This window comes from Mustelus asterias, chromosome 14, assembly GCF_964213995.1.
Source record: "Mustelus asterias chromosome 14, sMusAst1.hap1.1, whole genome shotgun sequence".
Lineage (NCBI taxonomy): Eukaryota > Metazoa > Chordata > Chondrichthyes > Carcharhiniformes > Triakidae > Mustelus > Mustelus asterias.
This window is the reverse complement of record NC_135814.1, coordinates 73,699,806-73,724,695: the sequence shown is the minus strand read 5'-3', so window position 1 is coordinate 73,724,695 and position 24,890 is coordinate 73,699,806. Positions and strand designations below refer to the sequence as shown.

The following is a 24,890-nucleotide window of genomic DNA, read 5'->3' as shown; positions in this document are numbered from 1 at the left end:
GCACCCAGAGGAAACCCACACAGACAAAACCTGGGATCCTGGTGCTATGAGGCAGCAGTGCTAACCACTGTGCTTAGGAAGGAAAGGGGAGGTTTGACCTAAGGAGGGGGTTGCCCCACGATTGGCAAGCGGCAGTCTCCGACAAGTGACCCTTCCTTTGCTCCTACCCTTTACACATTTAAGTTTTTTTTAAAAATCAGGCTTCCCAATCCTGTCCTGCTGCCCATGCTAAATGTTTTATGGTGTTGGCAGCATATTATCAGGTTCAATTGGTTTGATAAAAACCTAATTGATCCTTGATTTTCATTTAAATATGGTGAGGTGATTGTTGATTTTGGGGGGCATGGGGTTGGCGGATGAGTGGGGGGTGAATGGGAAGGTGGTGGGAAGGGTGCCTACCCTATTTTACATGTCCCCCACAGAAAACATGCCCACTGGGGACACATAATATTCAGCTCTATCTGTGTGAATATCAAATGAGAACATGGATCTTGAAAAGCCAGTTATACTCTCTCATATGAACATATGTCCATTTTGGTGAGGTGTATGGGGACTGTCTTCCAAGTGAGGAATACCCAAAGGCATCGTTACTGGTTTATTTTTTTGAAGAGCATAGAAACTTGGAATAATTTTAAACCCACAAAATGAGGTTGGAGTTGAATGGGAGGTTAAAACATTAAAAAGGAATTCAACCTGCCACAAATTCAGAATCTTTGCATGAAACAGGTGCGGTTTCACCCTCTCATGGTCCCTTATTTAAGTATGTATATATAGTCAACCCACAATAAACTAGTTTTCAGTTGGGTACTTTTGAAGTTTACGTGCTGTACACAGTGGGTGGAATTTTATGAGAAAAATTCTAAGTATTCAGCTAGCGTAAAAATGGGAGAGTTTCAGATCTGTTTTTTTGGGTGAGTCTTTACTCCCAATCTTATGCACTTAGTGCATGAAAAATGGGTTAGACCATTTCCAGCCACTAGAGACAGTGGGCGGGGCTTAATTCACAAGCTAGCTTACTCTAGCAGCTATTGCGCAGCAGAGGTCTGACAGAGGCTGTCAGGCCTCTGCTGTTGCAGCTGACCTCATCCCAATCCCCCCCTCCCTCTATCACGGGGGCCTGTGGCTGATCACGAGTCCTACACCGGAATTTTCATCCCCCCATGCCCTGCCGTCCAGACCGATCATGTCCCCCCCCCCCTCCCCCTCACCTGGGAGAGTGGCTACGAGCCCCTCTCTCTCCCTCACTGATCGCAGCTGCAGAGTGGCAGTGGGATTGCCACCCCCTCCCTCCCCCATTGGGCTGCCCTGGCTTGGCCCCACCCCCTTCAGGCCAGCCTGGCACTGCCCAAAGAGGCACCCCCCTTGCCCTCAAACTCCATGGGGGGCCTCAGTGGCCTCCGATTCTACCGGTGAGGCCAACACGACTGTCCCACATTCATGGGGACCAGGTGCTTACCGCGCTGGAGAGAACCTCGCCCGGCGAGGCCACGGAGGTAAATGAGCCGAACAATTGAGTGTCAGGCTTGCTAAACACATGTTAATAAACATTTGAATAAATTAAAATAATAAATTCAGCCTCTCACCAGAAATGGGCAAGAAGCTAAACTCGCTGGATATCTGGTGCTGGTAAGATCGCGGGAGCCAAGAAATCAGGCATGATCCTGCAATTTTACCGACTCGCAACGCCATCAATGGGCAGAGTGAGCTGGTAAAATCGCGGCCAGTCTTTTTATGTCCTGCAAAGATATCACAGTCTTGCAATGAGGTGGGATGTTCCTGGCTAAACAGATTTGGTTGGAGAGGCTTCCAGCAAAGGGAGCTGAGTTTTATTTTTGTTGAGGAATATTTTTTAAAATCCAGCATTAATGAAAAGGCTATTTGTACATGTGGGTGGACTGACCTTCAAATATGGCTGCACCAACAGGTACTAGGGAGAGCCTGGTATAACCATGATCAATATTATTCCTGCACTGCATATTTGGAGTGGCTGGAGGTGTTTTTTCCTGCTAATAATATCCTTGATGTTTCTGATAAATCAGCTGTGAGACAGTGAGAGAAAGGAAAAAGGTGATATTTCTGACTGAAACAGGTCAAATATTGTATGAAACACTCTAGAATTTGGTCACCCCTGCTAAGCCAAATGTCACACCGCTATCAGGCATATTGTGTTAAGCTTAAGCAGAATTACAGTCCAAGCCTATGGAAATTGCAGAAAGCTATTTGTTTGGAACCAGGAATCTGTCATCTACGAAGGACTTTGGAAACTTTATCATGGCTTTGAAAAAACTGCCCATTCATTGTACTTCTGGAGATTTCCAAAAGAGAGCACTGCAGGACAGACTTGTGTGTTGTTTAAAAAGTGAATGCATTCACAATAAGTTTCAAACATTGTCAAAGATAATTTGACTTATCTTGTCATTGTTCCTGGACAGGGCTGAACATGACTCAAAAGAAGTCAGAGTTAACCATTGTCAGTCATCTGCTGAAGTAAATAAGTTGCAGCTAAGTAAGCAGAAGGCCCTAACAATAGCAGCTGGCGGCAGCAGAGGTACTAAAAAGACCTGTTACTGGTGCCTAGACCATCATTAAGCACAGAATTGTCCATTTGTGAAGGCAGAGTGCTCCAGCTGCAAGATAAAGGGTCACCCTGCCAAGGCATGTCAAACATAAATGGAGAAAATTTCTTGCTGGAGGAAACGGCATTCATTGCATATGGTTGTCGAACAGCATCGAGTCAATGAGGTATCAGTTGAGACCCATATGATCCAAAGCACAAGGATGTCCATTGGAATTTTACAGGATATTGTAGTCTAAATAGCGCTGCCTGAAGCATTGGGAAACATTAAGGCTGATATGGGTGCGTCAGCATGATTCCTGATTTGCTATATCATCAAAAGTAGAGTCAGCATCAGCTGGAGAAAGCAAGCATAAAATTATGAAATTATAGAGGAGAAAAAATCCCCATGATGGGAAGTGTGTCAGTTCCAGTCACATACAAGGAGCAAAATTGCCAATTATTGCGGTGAAGAGCAAAAAACCAGTTTTATTAGGAAGAAACTTGTTTACAGTACTTAAGTTAAACTGGAACAAGGTTTTTTTTGCATAGAAGTGAAATTTACAAAACAAGACGATACGATTGCAAAGTACTCTTAGATGTTTAGTAAAATGGACAAACTGATTTCACCCCATTCAAGAATTTTCATTCCAAGTTGTTTGACAGCAACAAGGCTCCTGTCTTTAGAGCTCTTCTGTATTCCAAATATTTTCAACCAACGGAACCATTAGAAGGTTTCAACTCCGCTTATGTTGGAGGTGCTCCCTATGGTGTAATCCTATAGGATGTGGTCAATTAACAAGCCACCTCCACACCTGTACCATAATTCAGGAGGTCCGATCAGAGGACCCCAAAAGAGGGATGGCTAGCTGCCCCACTGGGGAAGGTGGGTATGCTCAGGCAGATGGAGAGACCGAGGATGTTGAAAGATGAAGGCCCATCCTCAGTAGTCAAAATGACTTGCAAACACTAAGAGCCAGAACTGTCGAGGCATCAATCAGTCTTCAGCAGAAACACCTTCAGATGAATGCATTTGACAGCCTAAGTGCTTTTTCAACATTTTTGCCTTTTCATATATGACTGTTCAAAATCACACGATGGGACTCTGACATTCTGCCTTGAAGATGCTTCCAATATGTTGTGGGTCCTGACATAATATGGGCTTGTGAGGCATCCATAAAATGTTATTGCTATGCATAATTAATGGTTAATTGACTTTTTAAATGTATTGACTCTGCTACCTGCTGCAGATGGCTGGATAGCTACAGCTGCTGGGAACCTACCTCCTAGAAAATCCCCTCAAAGCGGCAACATGTTACAGCACCAACTCCATGCACCTCAGTCTGATTTCCATCCTGCTCTGATGCAAGCCACCACCATGGGACTGAGAAAATTCTGACGAATATGTGCACAGATTTTAGTTAAAAAATCTTAACTAACATATTCTATCTGTACAGGGATTTGGAGGATCAAAGCTAAGCTCGCTGTCACTTGGACAGGGTCAAGGACCAATTGCCATGAACATGATTGAGAAGGCTGTGAAGCAGGGCTCATGGGTGGTATTGCAGAATTGTCATCTGGCAACATCATGGATGCCAACATTGGAAAGAGTCTGTGCGGTAAGAATATGTGTTCAGTTTATTATCATATATTCAAAAAAAGAAGGAACTTTTAAAAAGCATGCAACCAATTTTTGGTCTCTACTTTCATTTTTATCTAAAAATTATTTTCTTAGAAGCTTCAATTTCAGCTGCCTGCAGGAAATAGGCTGTGAGCCTCATTAATCTGCCCAAATCAAGGTCCAATGATACAGTTTAGACTGCAAAGCCATTTGTTCTCTACCTGCATTGTTTTGTTACTACAAACTACTCACAAACAATGATGATGCATTTCATTTCCAGCACCATAATGAGAATCAAAGCTGCAGTAAGGAAGAGCCTTAAAGCATGTCTGACACTCATTTTTATTACAGTTGATTGCTGGGATTTTCCAACCTCGCCTGCTGTTGTGAATGGAGATTTGACTGAGCACCAAATTTTCTGTTCTTGCTGGCAGCACTGGCCTACAACATCAGAGAATTCTAGCCATGATCTCCTTGCTACATTCTAAAGACTCTTCCCCCTGACATTTTACTCTTTCCTCTTCAGATATTACTGCAGGCATAATGTGACAGTGCATTAGATTTTCTGCCCCTCCAATCAGCTGTGCCAATGAAATATAGTTAGCACTTGGCAGTTCACTGATTGAATGTTTAAGCTGTCCATCCATGAGATTGATTGGATCTTCCTTCTCACTGACTGCATTGGGCACACAAAAGTAGTTCGTCAACCACCAGCAGCCAATTGAAACCTAAACTGAAAGTCTCCCACCCATAATTTCCACTCAAAGCTATTACTGAAATTGTAATACGAAGTCATTTTTAATTTATGTAAATGGAATTAAATGTTAATTGAAACATACCAGATCCTGAGGTAAAGGCGAATGCTGAGGATGCTGAAATCTGAAACAAAAACAGAAAATGCTGGAAAATCTCAGCAGATCTGACAGTATCTATGGAAAGAGAATTAAAGCCAATGTTTCGAGTCTGGATGATCTTCGTCAGAGCTGAGGGGTTCTTGACAGTGTGGATGTGGAGAGGATGTTTCCCCTTGTGGTAGAATCTAGAACTAGGGGTCATTGTTTAAAAATAAGAGGTCGTCCATTTAAAATGGAGATGAGGCGAATTTTGTTCTCTTAGAGTGTCTTGAGTCTTTGGAACTCTCTTCCTGAAAAAGTGGTGGAAATAGAGTCTGAACATTTTTAAAGCAGGGTTGAATAGATTCTTGGCAAACAAGGGGGGGTAATAGGTTATCGAGGGTAAGGGAATGCAAATTTGAGATTACTGTCAGATCAGCCATGAACTTATTATATGGCAGAGTAGGTTCAAGGGACTGAATGGTCTTCTCCTGCTCTTTGTTTGTATGTTCATTAAATCCAACTTCATTGTGTTACAAATTAGACTAGTTGAATTTAAAATATACATTTTTTTGTTTTTTTTTGTATCTTATTGCTTTAGTTATTCACCTTCAACTCATCGGGCACGATCTTACTGGCTTGCAGCATCGGTTGATTGGCGTGGTGAGCCAGTAAGATTGTATGCAAGGCCAGAAGTCTGAACTGGTTTTGCATTTTCCCGGTCCTGTTTTAACGGCTAGAACAGCTTCGCGACCAGGAATGGTTTCCAGCCACACGGCTGTTTCCGGCTTCATGGCTGCTTCTCCCCTCGCCGGTGAGAATCACTACTGCTCTGCCATAGCAGGGACCATGCGCCATGGCCATGCCAGGGGGAATTGAAGGCCATTGAAACCCCTGTGTGGTTGGGGGCAAGACCGGACAGTGCCCATTGGGCAATATCAGCCTGGCAGTGCCCTTCTGGCACCCTGGCAGTGCATGTTTGGGCACAATAAGTATGATGTGGAGATAAGTATGCCAGGGGTAGTGCTAAGGGGTGTGGCCTCAGTGGGAATGTGGCCAGGGAGCTATGACGAGGGGGTATGCATAACAACAGGGTGCTTATGCAAAGGGGAGCTCTACAGGGGAGGCGATCTGTGAGTGCAGAACTTTTCAAGTGGGGGGCATGCAGGAGGGATCATGCAAAGGGCCCCCGCGCCTCCCCCCCCACTGCCAGGGGTGGGGTCTCCCAGTTGTCAAAAAAGCTAACCGAGCGCTGGAAGATTGCAGTGCCAAACTCACCTAAAAAGCTGGTGAAGAACAGTCCCAGTTTCAGTCTTTTATGACACTTCTTTTGGGAAGATCGCGATTGCTTAACAGCCGATGCCATTAAAGTTAGCTTCTTCCTCAGTTCACTTCATTCATTCCACCTATTGCAAACTGATATGGGAATACCCAGTTAATCCATTTCTAATAAAAACTGTACGTGAGGTAACATGAATACAAAGGAAAACAGGCAATGACTGAGGACTATTCACACACTAATGAGGAGACTAGAACCAGGAAGTACGGCTTAAAAATAAGAGACCTCCCTTTTAAGGTGGAGATGAGGAGAATTGTTTTATCTCAGTGGATCATTAGTATGTGGAATTCCCTTACCCAGAAAGCAGTGGAGGCTTGGTCATTGAACTTATTCCTCTCTTCCTATGTTCCAGCCAGATCACAGGAAGTCAGGTACTCAATGGTGTGAGGTTTTGTGCCAAACACAGGAAATAATTAGGATCAATAATGATCAACATAAATTCATTCCAAGGACGATGAAGCATGTTAAGGGGCAACCATGGCTAACAAGGGAAGTCAGGGATAGAACAAAAGCAAAGGAAAGAGCATATCGTGAGGTGAGGAATAGTGGGAAGCCTTTAAAAGCAAGCAGAGGACAACTAAAAAAAAATAAGGGTGGAGAAGATGAAATATGAGGGTAAGCTAGCTAGTAATATAAACGAAGATTACAAGAGTTTTTTTCGATTATATAGAAGGTTAGAGAGAGGCAAGAATGGACATTAGACCGCTGGAAAATGAGGCTGGAGAAATAGTAATGGGGGACAATTAAGTAGCAGAGGAACTGAATGGGTACTTAGTATTAGTCTTCACAGTGAAAGACACCAGTAACATGCCAGAACTTCAAGAGAGTAAGGGGTCAGAGGTAAATGTAGTGGCCTTCGCTAAGGAGAAGGTGTTAGTAAAGCTGAAATGTGTGAAAATGGATAAATCACCCGGACTGGGTGGAGTACATCCCAGGATTCTGAAGGAGATAGCTGAGGAGATTGTGGAGGCATTGGTGGTGATCTTTCAGAAATCACTGGAGTCAGGGAAGGTCCCAGAGGACTGGAAAAAGGCTATTGTAATACCCCTGTTTAAGAAGGGAGGGAGGCAGAAAATGGGAAATTATAGGCCAGTTAGCCTGACCTTGGTTGTGGATAAGATCTTGGAGTCCATTATTAAGGATAAAATTGCGGAGTACTTGGAAATGCATAGGAAAATAGGGCTGAGTCAACACAGCTTCGTCAAAGGGGGATCACAACTTTTCACTGTATATGTTAATGATCTGGAAGATGGAACTGAGGGCATGGTTGCTAAATTTGCGGATGATACAAAAATATGTAGAGGGACAGGTAGTGTTGAGGAGTGGGGAGGCTGCAGAATAACTTGATCAGGCCAGGAGAATAGGCAAAGAAGTGGCAGATGGAATACAATGTGGGAAAGTGTGAGGTTATGCACTATTGTAGCAAAAATGGAGGCATACACTATTTTTCAAATGAGAAAGGCTTTGGAAATCCAAAGCACAAAGGGACTTGGGAGTCCTGGTTTAGGACTCTCTTAAGGTTAACATGCAGGTTCAGTTGGCAGTTAGGAAGGCAAATTCAATGTTAGCATTCATTTCTAAAGAGCTAGAATACAAGAGCAAGGATGTAGTGCTGAGGCTGTTTAAGGCTCTGGTCAGACCCCATTTGGAATATTGTGAGCAGTTTTGGGCCCCATACCGAAGGAAGGATCTGCTGGCCTTGGAGGGGTTCCAGAGGAAGTTCACAAGAATGATCCCAGGAATGAAGGGTTTGTCATATGAGGAGCAGCTGAGGAGTCTGGATCTATACCCAGGAGATGTCAGGGGTAGGTTTTTCACTCAGAGGGTGGTGGGTGAGTGGAATCGGCTGCCGTCAGTGGTGGTGGAGGCAAACTCGATAGGGTCTTTTAAGAGACTTCTGGATGAGTACATGGGACTTAATAGGATTGAGCATTATAGGTAAGCCTATATATAAGCCTAGGTAGGTAGGGACATGACCGGCGCAACTTGTGGGCCGAAGGGCCTGTTTGTGCTGTATTTTTTCTATGTTCTATACTTGATGGAGTTTAGAAAGATGAGAGAGGATCTAACTGAAACTTACTGAATACTGAGAGGCCTAGATAGAGTGGAATGGAGAGGGTGTTTCCACTAGTGGGAGAGACTAGAACTCGAGGGCACAACCTCAGAGTGAAGGGACGCTCGTTTAAAACTGAGATGAGGAGGAATTTCTTCAGCCAGAGGATGGTGAATCTGTGGAACTAATTGCCACAGAAGGCTGTGGAGGCCAGGTCATTGACTGTCTTTAAGACAGAGATAGGTAGGTTCTCGATCAATAAGGGGATGAAGGGTTACAGGGAGAAGGCAGGAGAATGGGGATGAGAATCATATCAGCCATGATTGAATGGGGGAGCAGACTAGATGGGCCAAAAGGCCTAATTCTGCTCCTGTATCTCATGGTCTTGTGATTCTTGCCACTCTTTTTCAAGTTGGAGCTAACTTTTGATGTGCTTGCCATCCAGCTTTTGGATGGCAGTGATTCCTTGCCAATTCAGCAGTGATTATCAGAGGAGTGAATTTTAACACTATGAAACAACAGACACCTCGCCCACGTCCTACTTGTGTCTTAATTTATTTTTGGAACATAAATCACATATACTATTCTCAATCTTGTAGCAATCTAAACCTTGTAGCTTTAGTGAATTATATAGTTGTGATCTCCAGCTCATTATCTAAGCTAAATGATACTTACCATTGTCTGTTTCTTTCATCAGATATTACAATGACACATTGACCTAGAAATTGATTCATGTTAGCAGGTTAGGCACGAAACACGGCATGATCTTATGAAAAAAAATCGAAGTGTTGAATGAGCAAGAAAATGGGATAGTATCAGATTCATTTTTTGGGCAAGTTTAAAAATGCAATGTTATGACACGCCGCCATTCTTTTGGGCAGAAGTGCAATTCTCACCAGGAGGGGGAGGGCAGAGACTAAGATGGACTGTGAAACTGGCTGCAGACTGTTTGGAGCATCTTTGTGCAGGCACCCCAATCTCCCAGTGAACTGGGAGACCTCCGGCCACCTTCGCGAACATCGGAGACCTTCCCATTATCGGCAGCATTATCAACACCTCCCGCCACCCCCCCCCCCCCTTTCCCCATGGGAACATGGATCGCCAGCATCAAGACCTCCCTTGATGAGTCCTCTGTCACAACCCTTTTGGCAGCTCACCCTTCGCCGGTCTCCCCTGAATCCCCCCCCCGTTGCAATTCACCTCCCATCTGCAGAGCTCCCCCCGCCAATCAACCCCCCTCAGCGCTACCCCTGCCAATCACACCCCAACAGAGCTTCCCTGCTGATCACCTCCCTGCAGCACTATCCCCCTGCAGAGGTACCCCCTTGCCTCTCCCTGTCTGCAGAGTTCCCCTGTTCTCTCTCCCATGGCAGAGATTTCCCCTTTGCAAATCTTCCCCTCCCACTGCAGAGTTCCCCCATTGCCTCTCCCCTGTCGTAGTCCCACCCTCACATAGACCCCACTCCCTTGGCAATGCCCCTGGCACAGGGCCTGATGGGCAGTGCCAGGTTGCCATGTGGGCAGTGACAGAGTGCCTAGTGGGCGCCGCCAGGTTGGCACTGCCCCATGGGCACAACTCGGCCCTTCCACCGACCACCGACTGTTTGGAGCATCTTTGTGCAGGCACCCCAATCTCCCGGTGAACTGGGAGACCTCCGGCCACCTTCGCGAACATCGGAGACCTTCCCATTATCGGCAGCATTATCAACACCTCCCGCCACCTCCCCACCCGCCCCCCCCCTTTCCCCATGGGAACATGGATCGCCAGCATCAAGACCTCCCTTGATGAGTCCCCTGTCACAACCCTTTTGGCAGCTCACCCTTCGCCGGTCTCCCCTGAATCCCCCCCCCCCCCCGTTGCAATTCACCACAGTCAGGGCCATTGAAGTAGATAGTAATAGTTTGAGAAAAATGCTTAGAAATGGCTTGTAGTCAGACTCTATTGTTATTTTGTCTGCCTACTTGGTGTCCTGGCACTGCCCATTGGGCACCATAACTGTGCCAGGGACAGTGCCAAAGGGGTGGGGCCAGAGTGGGGATGGGGCTATGACAGGGGAGAGGCAATGGGGGAGCTCCGCAGTGGGGGGGAGCTTTACAAGGGGGAATCTCTGCAGTGGGTGAGAGAAGAGGGGACTCTGCAGGGGAGGAACTCTGCAGGGGAGGAACTCTCCCAAACAGGTATTGATGGAAATGCTCACAAACAAAAACAAAAGCCCTTCTCTCTTTCTTAATCTGAACATAATGTGTTCAGTTTGCGTTAATGCTCTGGTTTCATTATGGCTGCTCTGAGACCTGTCTCGCTGTGACACTGCAAAGTGATTTCATCACTGACTTCATTGCACTTCAGCACTGGCGTTGTCATCACTAGTTCTTTGATTTTAGTGAACATGACTTCTTATTCTGTGCCCCAGTACCACATTAGATCTTTGGCAGTTAGCATAATTAATGGTTCACACTCTGACAACAAATTAGGTAAACATTTTGCTAAATTGTTCACAAATCTAACCAATCATTGCACTGCTTTCACACCTTTGGCCGCTGCATCACTGCTACAGCTCTCACCTTGTCAGGGTCCAGGTGAAGACATTTTACTGTCAGTACACGGCCTATCTTCTTGACTTCAGGCATCTTCACTTGTATTTTTTTCTTGTTCAGCTTCAGATTCATGTGACAAGCTCTCTCTAATAGTGGTATTAAAATTCTTATCGTGGGCAGCTATGGCTTCTTCCATAGATCATCCACAATGTCTTCCAATCTGGGAAAATCACTGACTGTATCATACTGTCTGTGTTGATTCTCGTCTGGAGACATGGAAATGCCAAATGGCATGTGCAACCATCTGTATCTCCCAAACGGTGTCCAGAATGTACTTAGAAAGCGACTACTTTCATCCAGCTTCACTTGCCAGTAACCACCTTTCACATTCAGGGGAGTGAAGATCTCTGTCTTGGCAAATTTTGCCAAAATTCCTTTGATGGTTGGCATTGGGTAGTAAGATCTCTTCAGCATTTCATTTAGATCCTTTGGGTCTGAGCACACTCTCAGCTTTCCTGGTTGGTTTCACTGTTACCATGATACTAATGATGTGGAGATGCCAGCGTTGGACTGGGGTAAACACAGTAAGAGTTTTAACAACACCAGGTTAAAGTCCAACAGGTTTATTTGGTAGCAAATGCCATTAGCTTTCGGAGTGCTGCTCCTTCGTCAGATGGAGTGGAAATGTGCTCTCAAACAGGACATACAGAGACACAAAATAAAGTTACAGAATACCGATTAGAATGCGAATCCCTACAACCAACCAGTTCTTAAAGATACAGACAATGTGAGTGGAGGGAGCATTAAGCACAGGTTAAAGAGATGTGTATTGTCTCCAGTCAGGGCAGCCAGTGAGACTCTGCAAGTCCAGGAGGCAAGCTGTGGGGGTTACTGATAGTGTGACATAAATCCAAGATCCTGGTTGAGGCCGTCCTCGTGTGCGGAACTTGGCTATCAGTCTCTGCTCAGCGACTCTGCGCTGTTGTGTGTCATGAATGCCACCTTGGAGAACGCTTACCCGAAGATCAGAGGCTGAATGCCCCCACAGCTTGCCTCCTGGACTTGCAGAATCTCACTGACTGTCCTGTCTGGAGACAATACACATCTCTTTAACCTGTGTTTAATGCTCCCTCCACTCACATTGTCTGTATCTTTAAGACCTGGTTGGCTGTAGAGATTCGCATTCTAATCAGTATTCTGTAACTTGATTTTGTGTCTCTGTATGCCCTGTTTGAGAGCAGATATCCACTCCATCTGACGAAGGAGCAGCGCTCCGAAAGCTAATGGCATTTGCTACCAAGTAAACCTGTTGGACTTTAACCTGGTGTTGTTAAAACTCTTACCATGATACTAATGCAGTTTATAGGAGTTGTCACTTTTTTGATGACTCCCTTTTATTCAAGCTCTTTGATCCTTTTTTTAGGCTTGGCTTGAGGGAAGCTGGAACTTTTCTTGGCAGATGCTGAATTGGCCTTGTCTACTTCTAGGTCATATCCCTCAGGTAGACATCCAAACCCTGCAAGTACATCTTTGTACCCTAGGATCTATTCAGCAATCAATGGTTTTGTGAGCTGTGACACATTGTAATCCTCTGTTGACATGTTTAGAATTACCAACCCAAGTTTTGAACTTGCTCTAGCTGAGATGAGTGGCTGTTGTGTACTACCTATGACCTGGAACTCCAGATTTTCATTCTTGACATTGCATTGGACTCTCAAACTAATTTGTCCTCTCAATATGAGTTTTATAGAAACATATAGAAAAATAGAAATGGAGTAGGCCATAGTGAATGCTTCGCCATTCATTATGATCATGGCTGATCATCAAATTCAATACCCTGTTCCCACCTTCCCCTTATATTCCTTGACCCCTTTAGCTACAAGAGTTATCTCTAATTCCTTCTTGAAATCTCACAACGTTTTGGCCTCAACTACTTTCTGTGGTAATGAATTCCACATAGTCACCACCCTCTGGGTGAAGAAATTTCTCCTTACCTCAGTCCTAAAAGATTTACCCCTAATCCTCAAACTATGATCCTTAGTTCTGGACTCACCCACCATAGCGAACATTCTTTCTGAATCTACCCTGTCTAAACCTATTAGAATTTTTATAAGTTTCTATGAGATCCCTTCTCACTCTTCTAAACTCCAATGAATATAACCCTCATTGACTTAGTCTCTCCTCATAGTGCCATCCCAAGAATCAGCCTGGAAAACCTTTGCTGCAGTCCCTTAGTAACAAAAACATTCTTCCTCAGATAAGGACACCATAACTGCACATAATAATCCAGATGTGGCCTCACCAATGCCCTAAAAATTGCAGTAAAACATCCCTATTCCTAAGATAGTACAAATTTAGTTCGTCAGCCATTACTTTGTTCCCCATTATGAATTCTCCCGTAAGGGGCCTAGATTTGTTTCTGTCAATCTTTGCCCTTTTAAATACTTATAGAAATTTCAACTGTCAGTTTGTATGTTCCCCGCTATTTTACTTTCATATTTTCCCTTGCTTAATTAATCCCTTGGTCCACCTTTGCTGAATTTTAAATTGCTCCCAATCCTCAGGCCTATTGCTTTCTCTTGCTAATTTGTATGCTTTTTTGAATCTAATACTATATCTAATTTCCCTTGAAAGCCATGGTTTGACCACAATTCCCTTTCCACTTATGTGCCAAATAGGAATAAACAACTTTTGGAGTTCACCTACTCGTTCCTTGAATGCCTGCCATTGCCTGTCCGCTGTCCTTCCTTTCAGTAATGTTTCCAAGTCCATCATAGCCAACTCATGCCTCATACCTACTTGTTAACTTTATTGAGATTCAGGACCCTGGTCTCAGAATCAACTACTTCACAATTACCTTGATAAAGAATTCTATGATATTCTGGTCACTCATCTCCAAGGGTTCCCTCACAACTAGATTGCCAACTAATCCTTTCTCATTGCATGATAGCCTGTTCCCTTTTGATTCCTCAATTTTTGGTCCAGAAAACCATCCCGTATACATTTCAAAAATGTCTCCTCTATTGTACTGTGACTAACTTGACTCACCCAATCTATATGTAGATTAAACACATCCATAATCACAAATGTTACTTTATCACATGTAGCTCTGATTTCCTGTCTAATGCTATCCCCAACAGTACCTCTCTCAGTAGACCTTATGCCTAAGATTGTTCTATCTTTAATGCAATCATCTTTTACTTGCCTGGGTTCACATGTGTTTCTGCAGTCACACACAATGCTGCTTGAGCTTAATGTTGAACTTATACCCTTCATGAGTGACATTTTCTTGTGGTCCAAAGTGTGCCTTCAAGGCTTTCAATTTATCTATTTTTTCTGTTCTTCAGAGAGATTTAGGGTGAAGTACAATTTGCAGCAATCCCTCCCCAGCAGTGATAAAAATGTTACTATTTTTTTCAACTCTTGTTAATTAAATCTGTTGCAATCTCGTAGTTTTGCCACTGCAACTGGAAAGATTGCCTGCTCTGCTGCATATCATCTTTCATTTCGACAGGAGCTGGGAGTGGAAAATTTACAGCTATTTTTGTCTCGCTCAGTATTTTATTTGCAGTCTTCAACTTGTGCTTGTTTGTCCTTGTCTGTGTTTTAATTTCTTTAAAATATTTTAGCAGTGGAACATTTCAGAGTTCCTCTTTCAGGAGCTGTGGTTTCTCTTCCAGCTTTTCAAACTCAGTCTCAGTGCCACTTCTAATGTCATGTTACGAGCTCAAAGACTGCAGCGTGTATGCTGTAGTATCTTTATTGAACTGAATATATCAGCCTATGGTCATCTGGGACTATGGCAACTTTACCTTTTTACCTTTTCAAGGCTGCCCCTATACATTCAGTCAAAGCAGAAGTCACATGACTGGCAAGCCAGGTAGGACATTTCGTAATGTATTTTGAAATGCAAGCACACATTGCATTCTCCACCTAGTTAACTGTCAGTTGTACCTGGCATCCTATCACAGAACCCTAATTTGCATATTAAAAAGGCTTGTTGCTGAAAAAGGGGGAATCTCCGACTACCTAGCAGAAGACTACTTCAAAAATGACAATGGCAGGAGTAACATGTAAAAGGTACGTTAGGTAATTTCGGGGCTGATTTCTTTCCATTTATGATTGCTGGCCCAAATTAAGTCTTATCCCAGAGGTTCTTAACAAACAAGAAAATTGGTCAATGAAGTGAAAATATCTTGAATCGTTTAAGAGCTGCCACAGCAAAAGGATATTGATTAAATAAAAGCTCATGGTGTAGCAGTTAACATACCGGCATGGATTGAAGATTGGCTAGCTAACAGGAAACGGTGACACAGTAGTTAGCACTGCTGCTTCACAGTGCCAGAGACCTGGCCTCTTTCTGCCCTGTAGGAATTCTTGGGCTCTCTGGTTCTATGGAAAAGGAGAATTGTCATGAATGGATCTTTTTCTGGTTGGCAGGATGTGACAAATGGTGTGCCACAGGGATCAGTGTTAGGGCCTCAATTTTTTATAATTTATATAAATGACTTGGATGAAGGGACCAAAGATACGGTTGCTAAATTTGCTGACAACACAAAGATAGGAAAGTAAATAAATTGTGAAGACAAAAGGAGGCTACAAAGGGACATAGATAGTTTAAATGAGTGAACAAAAATTTGACAAATAGAGTATAACATGGGCAAATGTGAAATAATCCATTTTGGCAAGTTGTGCTTCAGCTGTACGGGGCATTGGTGAGACCACATCTAGAATATTGTGTACAGTACTGGTCTCCTCATCTAAGGACAGATGTAAATGTTAGAAGCAGTTCAGAGAAGGTTTACTAGACTAATATCAGGAATAAACAGATTGTCTTATGAGGAAAGGTTGGAGAGGTTAGGTTTGTATTCACTAGAGTTTAGAAGAGTAAGAGGTGACTTGATCAAACCGTTTAAGATCCTGACGGGTATGGAACGGGTGGATGTGGAGGAGATGTTTCCTCTTGTCAGAGAATCTAGAACCGGGGGTCATTGTTTAAAAATAAAGGGTTGCTCATTTAAGACAGAGATGAGGAGATTATTCTCTCTCAAGTGGTCATGAGTATCTGGAACTCTTCCTTAAGAGGCGGTGGAAGCAGAATCTTTAAATATTTTTAAGGCAGAGCCAATTCTTGATTCACAAGAGCGTGAAAGGTTATTAGGGATAGGCAGGAATGTGGGTTTGAAGTTACAAACAGATCTGCAGTGGAGCAGGCTTGAGGAGCCCAGTGCCTACTCCTATTCCTAATTCGTGTTCGTATGTAAAAAGTATTTATGTATGCTTTTTGTCAACATTCCTGTTAGTGAAAAGTTAGTGCAAGTTTGAAATAGAAAAACATATCCTACATAATTTGCTGTTTTCTCTCTGCGATGCCCAACTCCAAAATCAGCCCTACTATATCAGTGTGAACGTTTCCCTTCTCTGCACCTCTGTCTTTATAATTCTTTTGATTGAACTTACCAATTTAGAGAAATATTACAATTTGGGCAGCTTCGTGATGTGGGTTTTATCAATGAAATTAATTTAGCTTAGATTGCTTATAGCTATCAAACAGATGAGCTTCAGCCCATCAATTTATGTTGAATATGAATTTGAGCCCTAAGGGTGAAAGGCCACTGTGATGAACTGGTCCAACTGCAGCTGTTTTAGATTCAGTGATAGTCAATAATTCCAGGGCTTGGGTTAAGAAACTATCCCAAGACTTGTATAAAATTTACAATTAAGGCATTTCATCTTTTGATATAGTGTTACCAATTGCCTCAGGTTTTGTGCTATATATAATATTGCTCTAGGCTAACTTGTGGATTTAAATTTCATCATCTGTACCATAGCCATGCCATTGAAATAGCTTTAAAAATTACAAGGGAAAATATTTACAAAGTGTTCAGAAGTATTGGAAAATGTGTGTTGAAACACACAGGCTTCAGCTATTATATTTTGGTCAAAAGTATTTAGATTGTCTTCACTGTTGTTACCAGGAATCTGGATGTCAGGAAAGTGTTACCTTAAGGACTTGTATTATCCACGTACATTATCATTTTGTTATTTATGGCTCATTTATCTGGGAGTCACGACAAATGAAATGTGAATAGAAAATTATGATGATGTTTTATTTAAGACATTAGAGCTTATTTTCTCTCCATAGTGTTAATATTGTTTCATCTGTAGCATTATATTGCAGGAACTGAATCCGGAGACTACACATCCTGACTTCAGACTGTGGCTTACAAGCTATCCATCTCCAAACTTTCCAGTTTCTGTCCTACAGAACGGCGTGAAAATGACAAATGAAGCACCAAAGGGTCTTCGACCTAATATTATCCGATCCTACCTCATGGATCCTATTTCTGATCCAGAATTCTTTGGTAGCTGCAAGAAGCAAGTTAGTACCAATCCACTTGCAAATGATTTACAGTTAGCATATTGGGCTGGATTTCAAGGTGGTGGAGGCTCTTGCTCGTGTTCCACTGTTGCATGCATACCAAATGTGAAGAAAATCTTAAAATTGACAATTTGTTAAATTTGTTGATATCATCAACAAATTTGATGATAATTAATTAACTTAAAATTATTGATGCACAGAGATGCAAGAATTATTTATAGCATTGGCATTTTAAAAAAAATTGCTGGCATATTTGAAAGAAAGACTGTCATTTACATCATACTTTTCCCAGCCATTCAATGTATCAAAATGAATTACAACCAATGGATTGCTGTTTTGAATACATTCACTGTTGCAATGAGTGAAAACATTGTAGTTTTAGCAATAATCTTGCTTGAAAATATATTTTAAAATTAGGACAAAGTATAATATTTGTTTTCTGTTTGGGTCCATTAGCTTCTGAGCCTTGATGGTATGTACATAGTGACTGTGACAGATGTTGCATCATTTTTTTCCAACAGGCTGCATTTAAAAAGCTTCTATATGGCCTCTGCTTTTTCCATGCACTGGTTCAGGAAAGAAGGAAATTTGGACCACTAGGATGGAATATCCCTTATGAGTTTAATGAAACTGATCTGAGGATAAGTGTACAGCAGCTCCACATGTTCCTTGACCAGTATGAGGTAAGTCATCCAGTTCTAAAGAAGTTGTATTGGACATGATATGTTACCTCTATTTCTCTCCCCGCAGATGCTGTTGAGTCTTTCCAGCACTATTTGTTTTGATTTCAGATCTCAAGCATCCACAGTATTTTGCTTTTATATTATTGGGGTCAGCCATTCCTGACCACTTATCAATGGCAGCAGCTGAACAATCTGCTCTCACATTTGCATCATTGTACATGTAAACTACTCAGAATTATCATCCTCCAATTTTACCTCTCCTCAGTGAGGAACTATTCAACCTACCCTCATAACTTCCTCACAGCAACTTAGCAAAATAATAAGATTTTTATCTTTCCTAAGTGTACAAGGGAAACGATGGCAGTTAGGGCAGTGATATGCTCCTCCTGCCAGATGTGGAAGATCTGGGAGCGTTCTAGCGTTCCTGATGACTATGTGTGTGGGAAGTGTGACCAGCTGCAACTCCTCACAAGCCGCGTGGTTTGATTGGAGCAGAAGCTGGTTACACTGCGGAGCATACAGGGGGCAGAGAGTGTGATAGACACTAGCTTCAGGGAGGTGGTCACATCACAGGTCCAGACAGGTAGATGGGTGACCATCAAGAGAGGCAGGCAGGAAAGTTGGGAGACTGCTTTGGCTATTCCCCTCAAACAGGTATACCGTTTTGGATACTGTTGGGGGGGGTGAGGTGGTGGTGGGGATAGCTCTCAGAGGAAGATACCAGCTAGTAATCTCAGGATTACTCCCCGTAACACGTACTAGTGAGGCTTAGATCAGGGAGATAGTACAGTTGAACACATGGCTAAAGAGCTAGTGTAGGACGCAGAGCTTTAGATATATGGATGCCAGCATCAGTCAGGCCTGTGGCACCACAACTGGTTCTACTGTAGAGCAGGGTCGGGCTAAGTCCAAGCAAGTGATAGTGGTAGGAGACTCGATAGTCAGGGGTACAGCCAAACATTTCTGTGGCCGCAAATGAGACTCTAGGATGGTTGCTTCCCTGGTGTCAGGATCCTGGATATCTCTGAGTGGTTACAGGGCATCCTGAAACAGGAGGGTAAACAGACAGATGTCATTGTCCACATTGGCACTAATGACATAGGCAGGAAGAGGGAAGAGGTCTTGCGAAAACAATTCAGGGAGTTAGGTAGGGAGCTAAAAAGCAGGACCTCTAGGCTAGTAATCTCAGGATTACTCCCCGTGCCTCGTGCTATTGAGGCTTGGAAGATGAGGGAGATAGTACAGTTGAACACCTGGCTAAAGAGTTGGTGTAGGACGGAGGGCTTTAGATATATGGATCCCTGGGATGACTTCTGGGGAAGGTGGGACCTGTACAAGAAGGACGGATTGCACCTGAACTGGAGAGGCACCAATATCCTGGGCGGGAAGTTTGCTAGTGCTGTTCGGGAGGGTTTAAACTACAGTGGCAGGGGGGTGGAAACCAGAACAGCAGGTCAGTAAGTGTAGGGACTGGGGGAAAAAAATGAGACTGAGATAAACATAATGCAGATTAAGAGCAGGCAGAGGGAAGCCGCAGGGCTCAGTGAGTCTGGAGGTCTGGAGTACATTTGCTTCAATGCAAGAAGTATAACAGGTAGAACAGATGAACTGAAAGTCTGGATTACTGCATGGAATTATGATGTTGTTGCAATTACGGAGACATGGTTAAAGGAGGGACAGGACTGACAGCTTAATATTCTGGGATATCGTTGTTTTAGATGAGACAGAAGGAGAAACAAAAGGGGTGGGGGAATTGCATTGCTGATTAGGGAGCACATCACAGCTGTGTTGAGGGAGGACCCATTGGAGGGATCTTGAAGTGAGGCATTATGGGTGGAGTTCAGGAATAGGAAGGGTGAAATCACAATGTTGGGAGTGTACTATAGACCTCCCAACAGCCCACAGGAGACAGAGGAGTAGTTGTGCAGTCAGATACTGAAAGGTGTGCAAAAAGGGTAGTTGTGGTGGGTGACTTTAACTTCCCCCATATTGACTGGGACTCCCTTACAACCAGGGGCTCAGATGGAGAGCAACTTGTTAGATGTGTCCAAGAAGGCTTTTTGATACAGTATGTTGACAATCCAACCAGAGAGGGGGCCATACTAGATTTGGTATTGGGGATTGAGCCATGTCAGATGATCAATGTTTCAGTGGGGGAGCATTTTGGTTTTAGTGACCATAATCCCATAAGATTTTGTGTAGCCATGGATAAGGACAAGTGGCCCTTGGGTGAGGTGCTTAATTGGGCGAGTGCCAATTATATCCAAATTGGGGCGGCACGGTAGCACAGTGGTTAGCACTGCTGCTTCACAGCTCCAGGGACCTGGGTTCGATTCCCGGCTTGGGTCACTGTCTGTGTGGAGTTTGCACATTCTCCTCGTGTCTGCGTGGGTTTCCTCCGGGTGCTCCGGTTTCCTCCCACAGTCCAAAGATGTGCGGGTTAGGTTGATTGGCCAAGCTAAAATTGCCCCTTAGTGTCCTGGGATGCGTAGATTAAAGGGATTAGCGGGTAGAATATGTAGGGATATGGGGGTAGGGCCTGGGTGGGATTGTGGTCAGTGCAGACTCGATGGGCCGAATGGCCTCTTTCTGTACTGTAGGGTTTCTATGATTTCTTTCTTCTATGAAATTAGACGGAACTGGGGAATGTGGATTGGGAGTGGCTATTTGAAGGCAAATCCATGTCTGGCACTTGGGAGGCTTTTAAAGGCCAGTTGATTGAAGTGCAGGATAGGCATGTCCCCGCAAAAATGAAGGATAGAAATGGCAGGATTCGGGAACCATGGATGACAAGGGGAATTGTAAGCTTAGTCAAAAGGAAAAATGAAATGTACAATAGGTCTAGACATCTAAAAACTGACAATGCCCTTGAAGAGTACAGTGAAAGTAGGAAGAAACTTAAACGTGCAGTTAGAATGGCTAAAAGGGGCCATGAAATGTCTTTAGCAAACAGGGTCAAGGTGAATCCCAAGACTTCTTTTTGCATATATGAGGAGCAAGAAAAAGAGTAGGCTCACTCAAGGACAATGGAGGGAAGTTATACATGGAGCCACAGGAAGTGGGTGAGATCCTTAATGAGTACATTGTATTGGTATTCACCAAGGGGAAGGGCATGACGGATGTTGAGGTCAGGAATGCCCTAAAAAATGTCAACATATCAAAGGAGGAAATGTTGAGTATCCTAAATTGCATTAAAGTAGACAAGTACCCCCGGGCCGGATGGGATCTATCCCAGGTTACTGCGGGAGGCAAAGGGAGAAATAACTGGGGTCTTAACAGATACCGTCATATCCTCTTTGACCACAGGTGAGGGTGAGGTTCCAGAGGACTGGAGAATAGCCAATGTTGTTCCCTTGTTTAAGAAAGGAAGAAGGGATAATCAGAAAATTATAGGCCAGTGAGCCTGACATCAGTTGTGGGGAAGCTTTTGGAGAAGATACTGAGGGACAGGATATATGCACGTTTGGAAGAAAATAGACTAGTTAGTGACAGGCAGCATGGTTTTGTAAGGGAAGGTCATGTGTCACCAACTTGATTGAGTTTTTTGAAGAGGTGACAAAGATAATTGATGAGGGAAAGGTTGTGGATGTAGCTTCTATGGACTTTAGTAAGGCGCTTGACAAAGTTCCACATGGCAGACTGGTACAAAAACTAAAATCACAAGGGATTTGGGGCAGGCTGGCTAAATGGATACAGAACTAGCTTGGTTATAGAAGACAGGGTAGCAGTGGAAGATTGTTTTTCAGAATGGAGATCTGTAGCTAATGGTGTTCCGCAGGGATCAGTGCTGGGACCTCTGATTTTAGTATATATAAATGATCTGGATGAAAACATGGGTGGTCTGATTTGTAAGTTTGCGGATGACACGTGGATTGGTGGAGTTGCTGATAGTGCCGGGGATTGTCAGAGGATACAACAGGATATAGATAGATTGGAGACTTGGGCACAGAAATGGCAGATGGAGTTTAATCCGCACAAATGTGAGGTGATGCATTTTGGAGGATCAAATTTAGGTATGAATTATGCTGCAAATGGCAGAACCCTGAAGAACATTAACATTCAGAGGGATCTGGGCATGCAGGTCTACAGTTCTCTAAAAGTGGCATCACAGGTGGCCAAGGTGATTAAGAAAGCATATGCCATGCTTGCCTTCATCAGCTGGGGCATTGAGTGCAAGGGTTGGGAAATCATATTGCAGCTATAAAAAACCTTGATTAGGCCGCATTTGGAGTATTACGTGCAGTTCTGGTCACCACACTACCAGAAGGACATGGAAGCTTTGGAGAGAGGGCAAAAAAGGTTCACCGGGATGTTGCCTGGTCTAGAGGGTGTTGGCTATGAGGAGAGATTGAATAAACTAGGATTGTTTTCACTGGAAAGAGAGAGTCTGAGGGGAAACCTGATAGAGGTCTACAAAATTATGAGAGGCATAGACAGGGTGGATAGTCAGAAGCTTTTTCCTCTGGTGGAAGTGTCAGTTACAAGGGGGCACAGGTTCATGGTGAGAGGGGGAAAGCTTAAGGGAGATGTGTGGGGGAAGTTTTTCACGCCGAAATAGTGGGTGCCTGGAATGTGCTGCCAGAGGACGTGGTGGAAGCAGGCACATTAGCAACATTTAAGAGGCATCTGGATGGGCACATGAATAGGGAGGGAAGAGAGGGATATGGCCTGAGTAAGGATGGAAAGTTTTTTTTTAGTTTAGTTCAGGCAACATGATTGGTACAGCTTGAAGGGCTGAAGGGCCTGTTCCTGTGTTGTACTTTTCCTTGTTCTTTGTTCTTAACAGACACTGAACAAAGCTGCATTTCGCTGTTTCCTTCTCAAATTTTCTGTACTGTGGTGTGGTGCCATTGAGGGAAACAAGCATTGTTACCTATTTTTCCAATGAGTTAAATTCCAAGGGCTGTAGGCTGTCTCATATTTTTGTACCTCCAAAGTAGATACATTGCATAACTAACACTTTTCTATATGAAGAACAGGATTTAGTTCATTGGAAAAAAATAAAATGAGCAATGATGTGCAGTTTTTGTTATGTTCAATGCTGATTACCCTCCCATTGAGAGCATGCACCCTGTTTGACCTCATTCTTCCTTTCACTAAAACAACTGAATTATTAAAGATCCTTTTCTGGGTATTTCAAGTCTTCTCCAAAATGCCAATTTGACAATAGTTTGGTTACAGCTAAGCTACTCACCTGAACCACACAATGAACAATTAACTTGGCAGTATTACAAAATATGCAGTATAACTACATTATTGATTTTTGTGGGCTATTGTGATGGCTAATCCCTCAATCTAATAAAGGTATCCACATTGACTAATATCATCTCAAGAATGAAAGGAAAATACATGTAATTGAAAAGGGAGGATGTTAAAAAATCTCTAGTATTGGCTCATTGTGTATTCAGTTTTGTTTCAATTGACATTGTGTCCATTTATTTAGGACGTGCCCCTTGATGCTATTCGATATATGACTGGTGAATGCAACTATGGCGGCAGAGTGACGGATGACTGGGACCGGCGCACACTTCGGTCAATTCTAAATAAATTCTACAATAAAGAAATTACATCAAATGAAGCCTACACATTTGACTTGAGTGGCATTTATTATGCTCCAGCAGAAGGAGATGTAAGAAAAATTCTAGTTTTGATGGATATTCTTGATGGATTTAATGCTTAAAGTATGGCTTATACAAAGGAAAAACATTATCTGTTGACTGCTTGGACAGGTTTTGGACTGGTCATGGATTATTAGCTTTCAAGATCAAAGACAGCTGAAATAACATAAGTTGCAGTGAAAATACAAGTATCATATAATCATCTGATAAACCTATTTATCACCCTACAGTACATCAGCTACATTAACTATACTAAGACCCTCCCTTTGAACCCGACTCCAGAAGTCTTTGGGATGCATGCTAATGCAGATATCACTAAGGATCAGTCGGAGACTCAGAACCTGTTTGACAGCATCCTACTTACTCAGGTATGGCAAATGGTTGCTACAGTTTGAATTAGAATGGGATACAATGTTTGACTTCAAAAATTATATTAGGCTGACCAAAAGATGCAAATTGGGATTTTTTTTTGAATCAATCTTCTAAGTCATGACAGTATCTAGACAAACTCCCAATATTTATTTTAAAAATCATGTTATTAATGAACCCTGGGTACTATCATCCAGGCTCGCTTAGCTTAGCCCCCTCGCTGGTCAAGGTCCTCACCGGCAAGGACCACAGATGGTTCCCCACCAATAGGGACCAGATATGATGGCCTCACCGGTGGATCCGGAAAACGTAAGAACTAGGAGCAGAAGTAGGCTATCTGGCCTCTCGAGCCAGCTCTGCCATTCAATAAGATCATGGCTGATCTTTTCGTGGACTCAGCTCCACATATCCACCCACTCACCATAGCCCTTAATTCCTTTACTGTTCAAAAATTCAATGAGGTATCCTCAACTGCTTCACTGGGCAGGGAATTCCACAGATTCACAACCCTTTGTGTGAAGAAGTTTCTCCTCAACTCAGTCCTAAATCTGCTCTCCCTTATTTTGCAGCCATGCCCTCTAGTTCTAGTTTCACTTGCCAGTGGAAACAACTTCCCTGCTTCTATGTTATCTATTCCCTTCATAGTCTTATATGTTTCTATCAGATTTCCCCTCATTCTTCTGAATTCCAAAGGGTATAGCCCCAGTCTACTCAGTCTCTCCTCATAAGCCAACCCTCTCAACTCCAGAATCAACCTAGTGAATCTCCACTGCACCCCCTCCAGTGCCAGTTTATCCTTTCTCAAGTAAGGAGACCAAAATTGTACACAGTACTCCAGGTGTGGCCTCACTAGCACCTTATACAGCTGCAACATAACCTCGCTGTTTTTAAACTCTATCCTTC

The 24,890-nt window shown here is 43.3% G+C and overlaps 1 protein-coding gene across 1 annotated transcript in view; it reads left to right on the top strand.

Moving 5' to 3' along the window:
• dnah7 (dynein, axonemal, heavy chain 7) overlaps window positions 1-24,890 on the top strand; it is a 468,798-nt gene that overhangs the window by 367,884 nt on the left and 76,024 nt on the right. Inside the window, exons 55-59 of the mRNA XM_078228625.1 lie at window positions 4,012-4,173; window positions 17,117-17,317; window positions 17,839-18,000; window positions 23,444-23,629; window positions 23,849-23,986. Of these exons, the coding sequence (XP_078084751.1) occupies window positions 4,012-4,173; window positions 17,117-17,317; window positions 17,839-18,000; window positions 23,444-23,629; window positions 23,849-23,986 (849 nt within the window). The remainder of the gene's footprint in view (window positions 1-4,011; window positions 4,174-17,116; window positions 17,318-17,838; window positions 18,001-23,443; window positions 23,630-23,848; window positions 23,987-24,890) is intronic.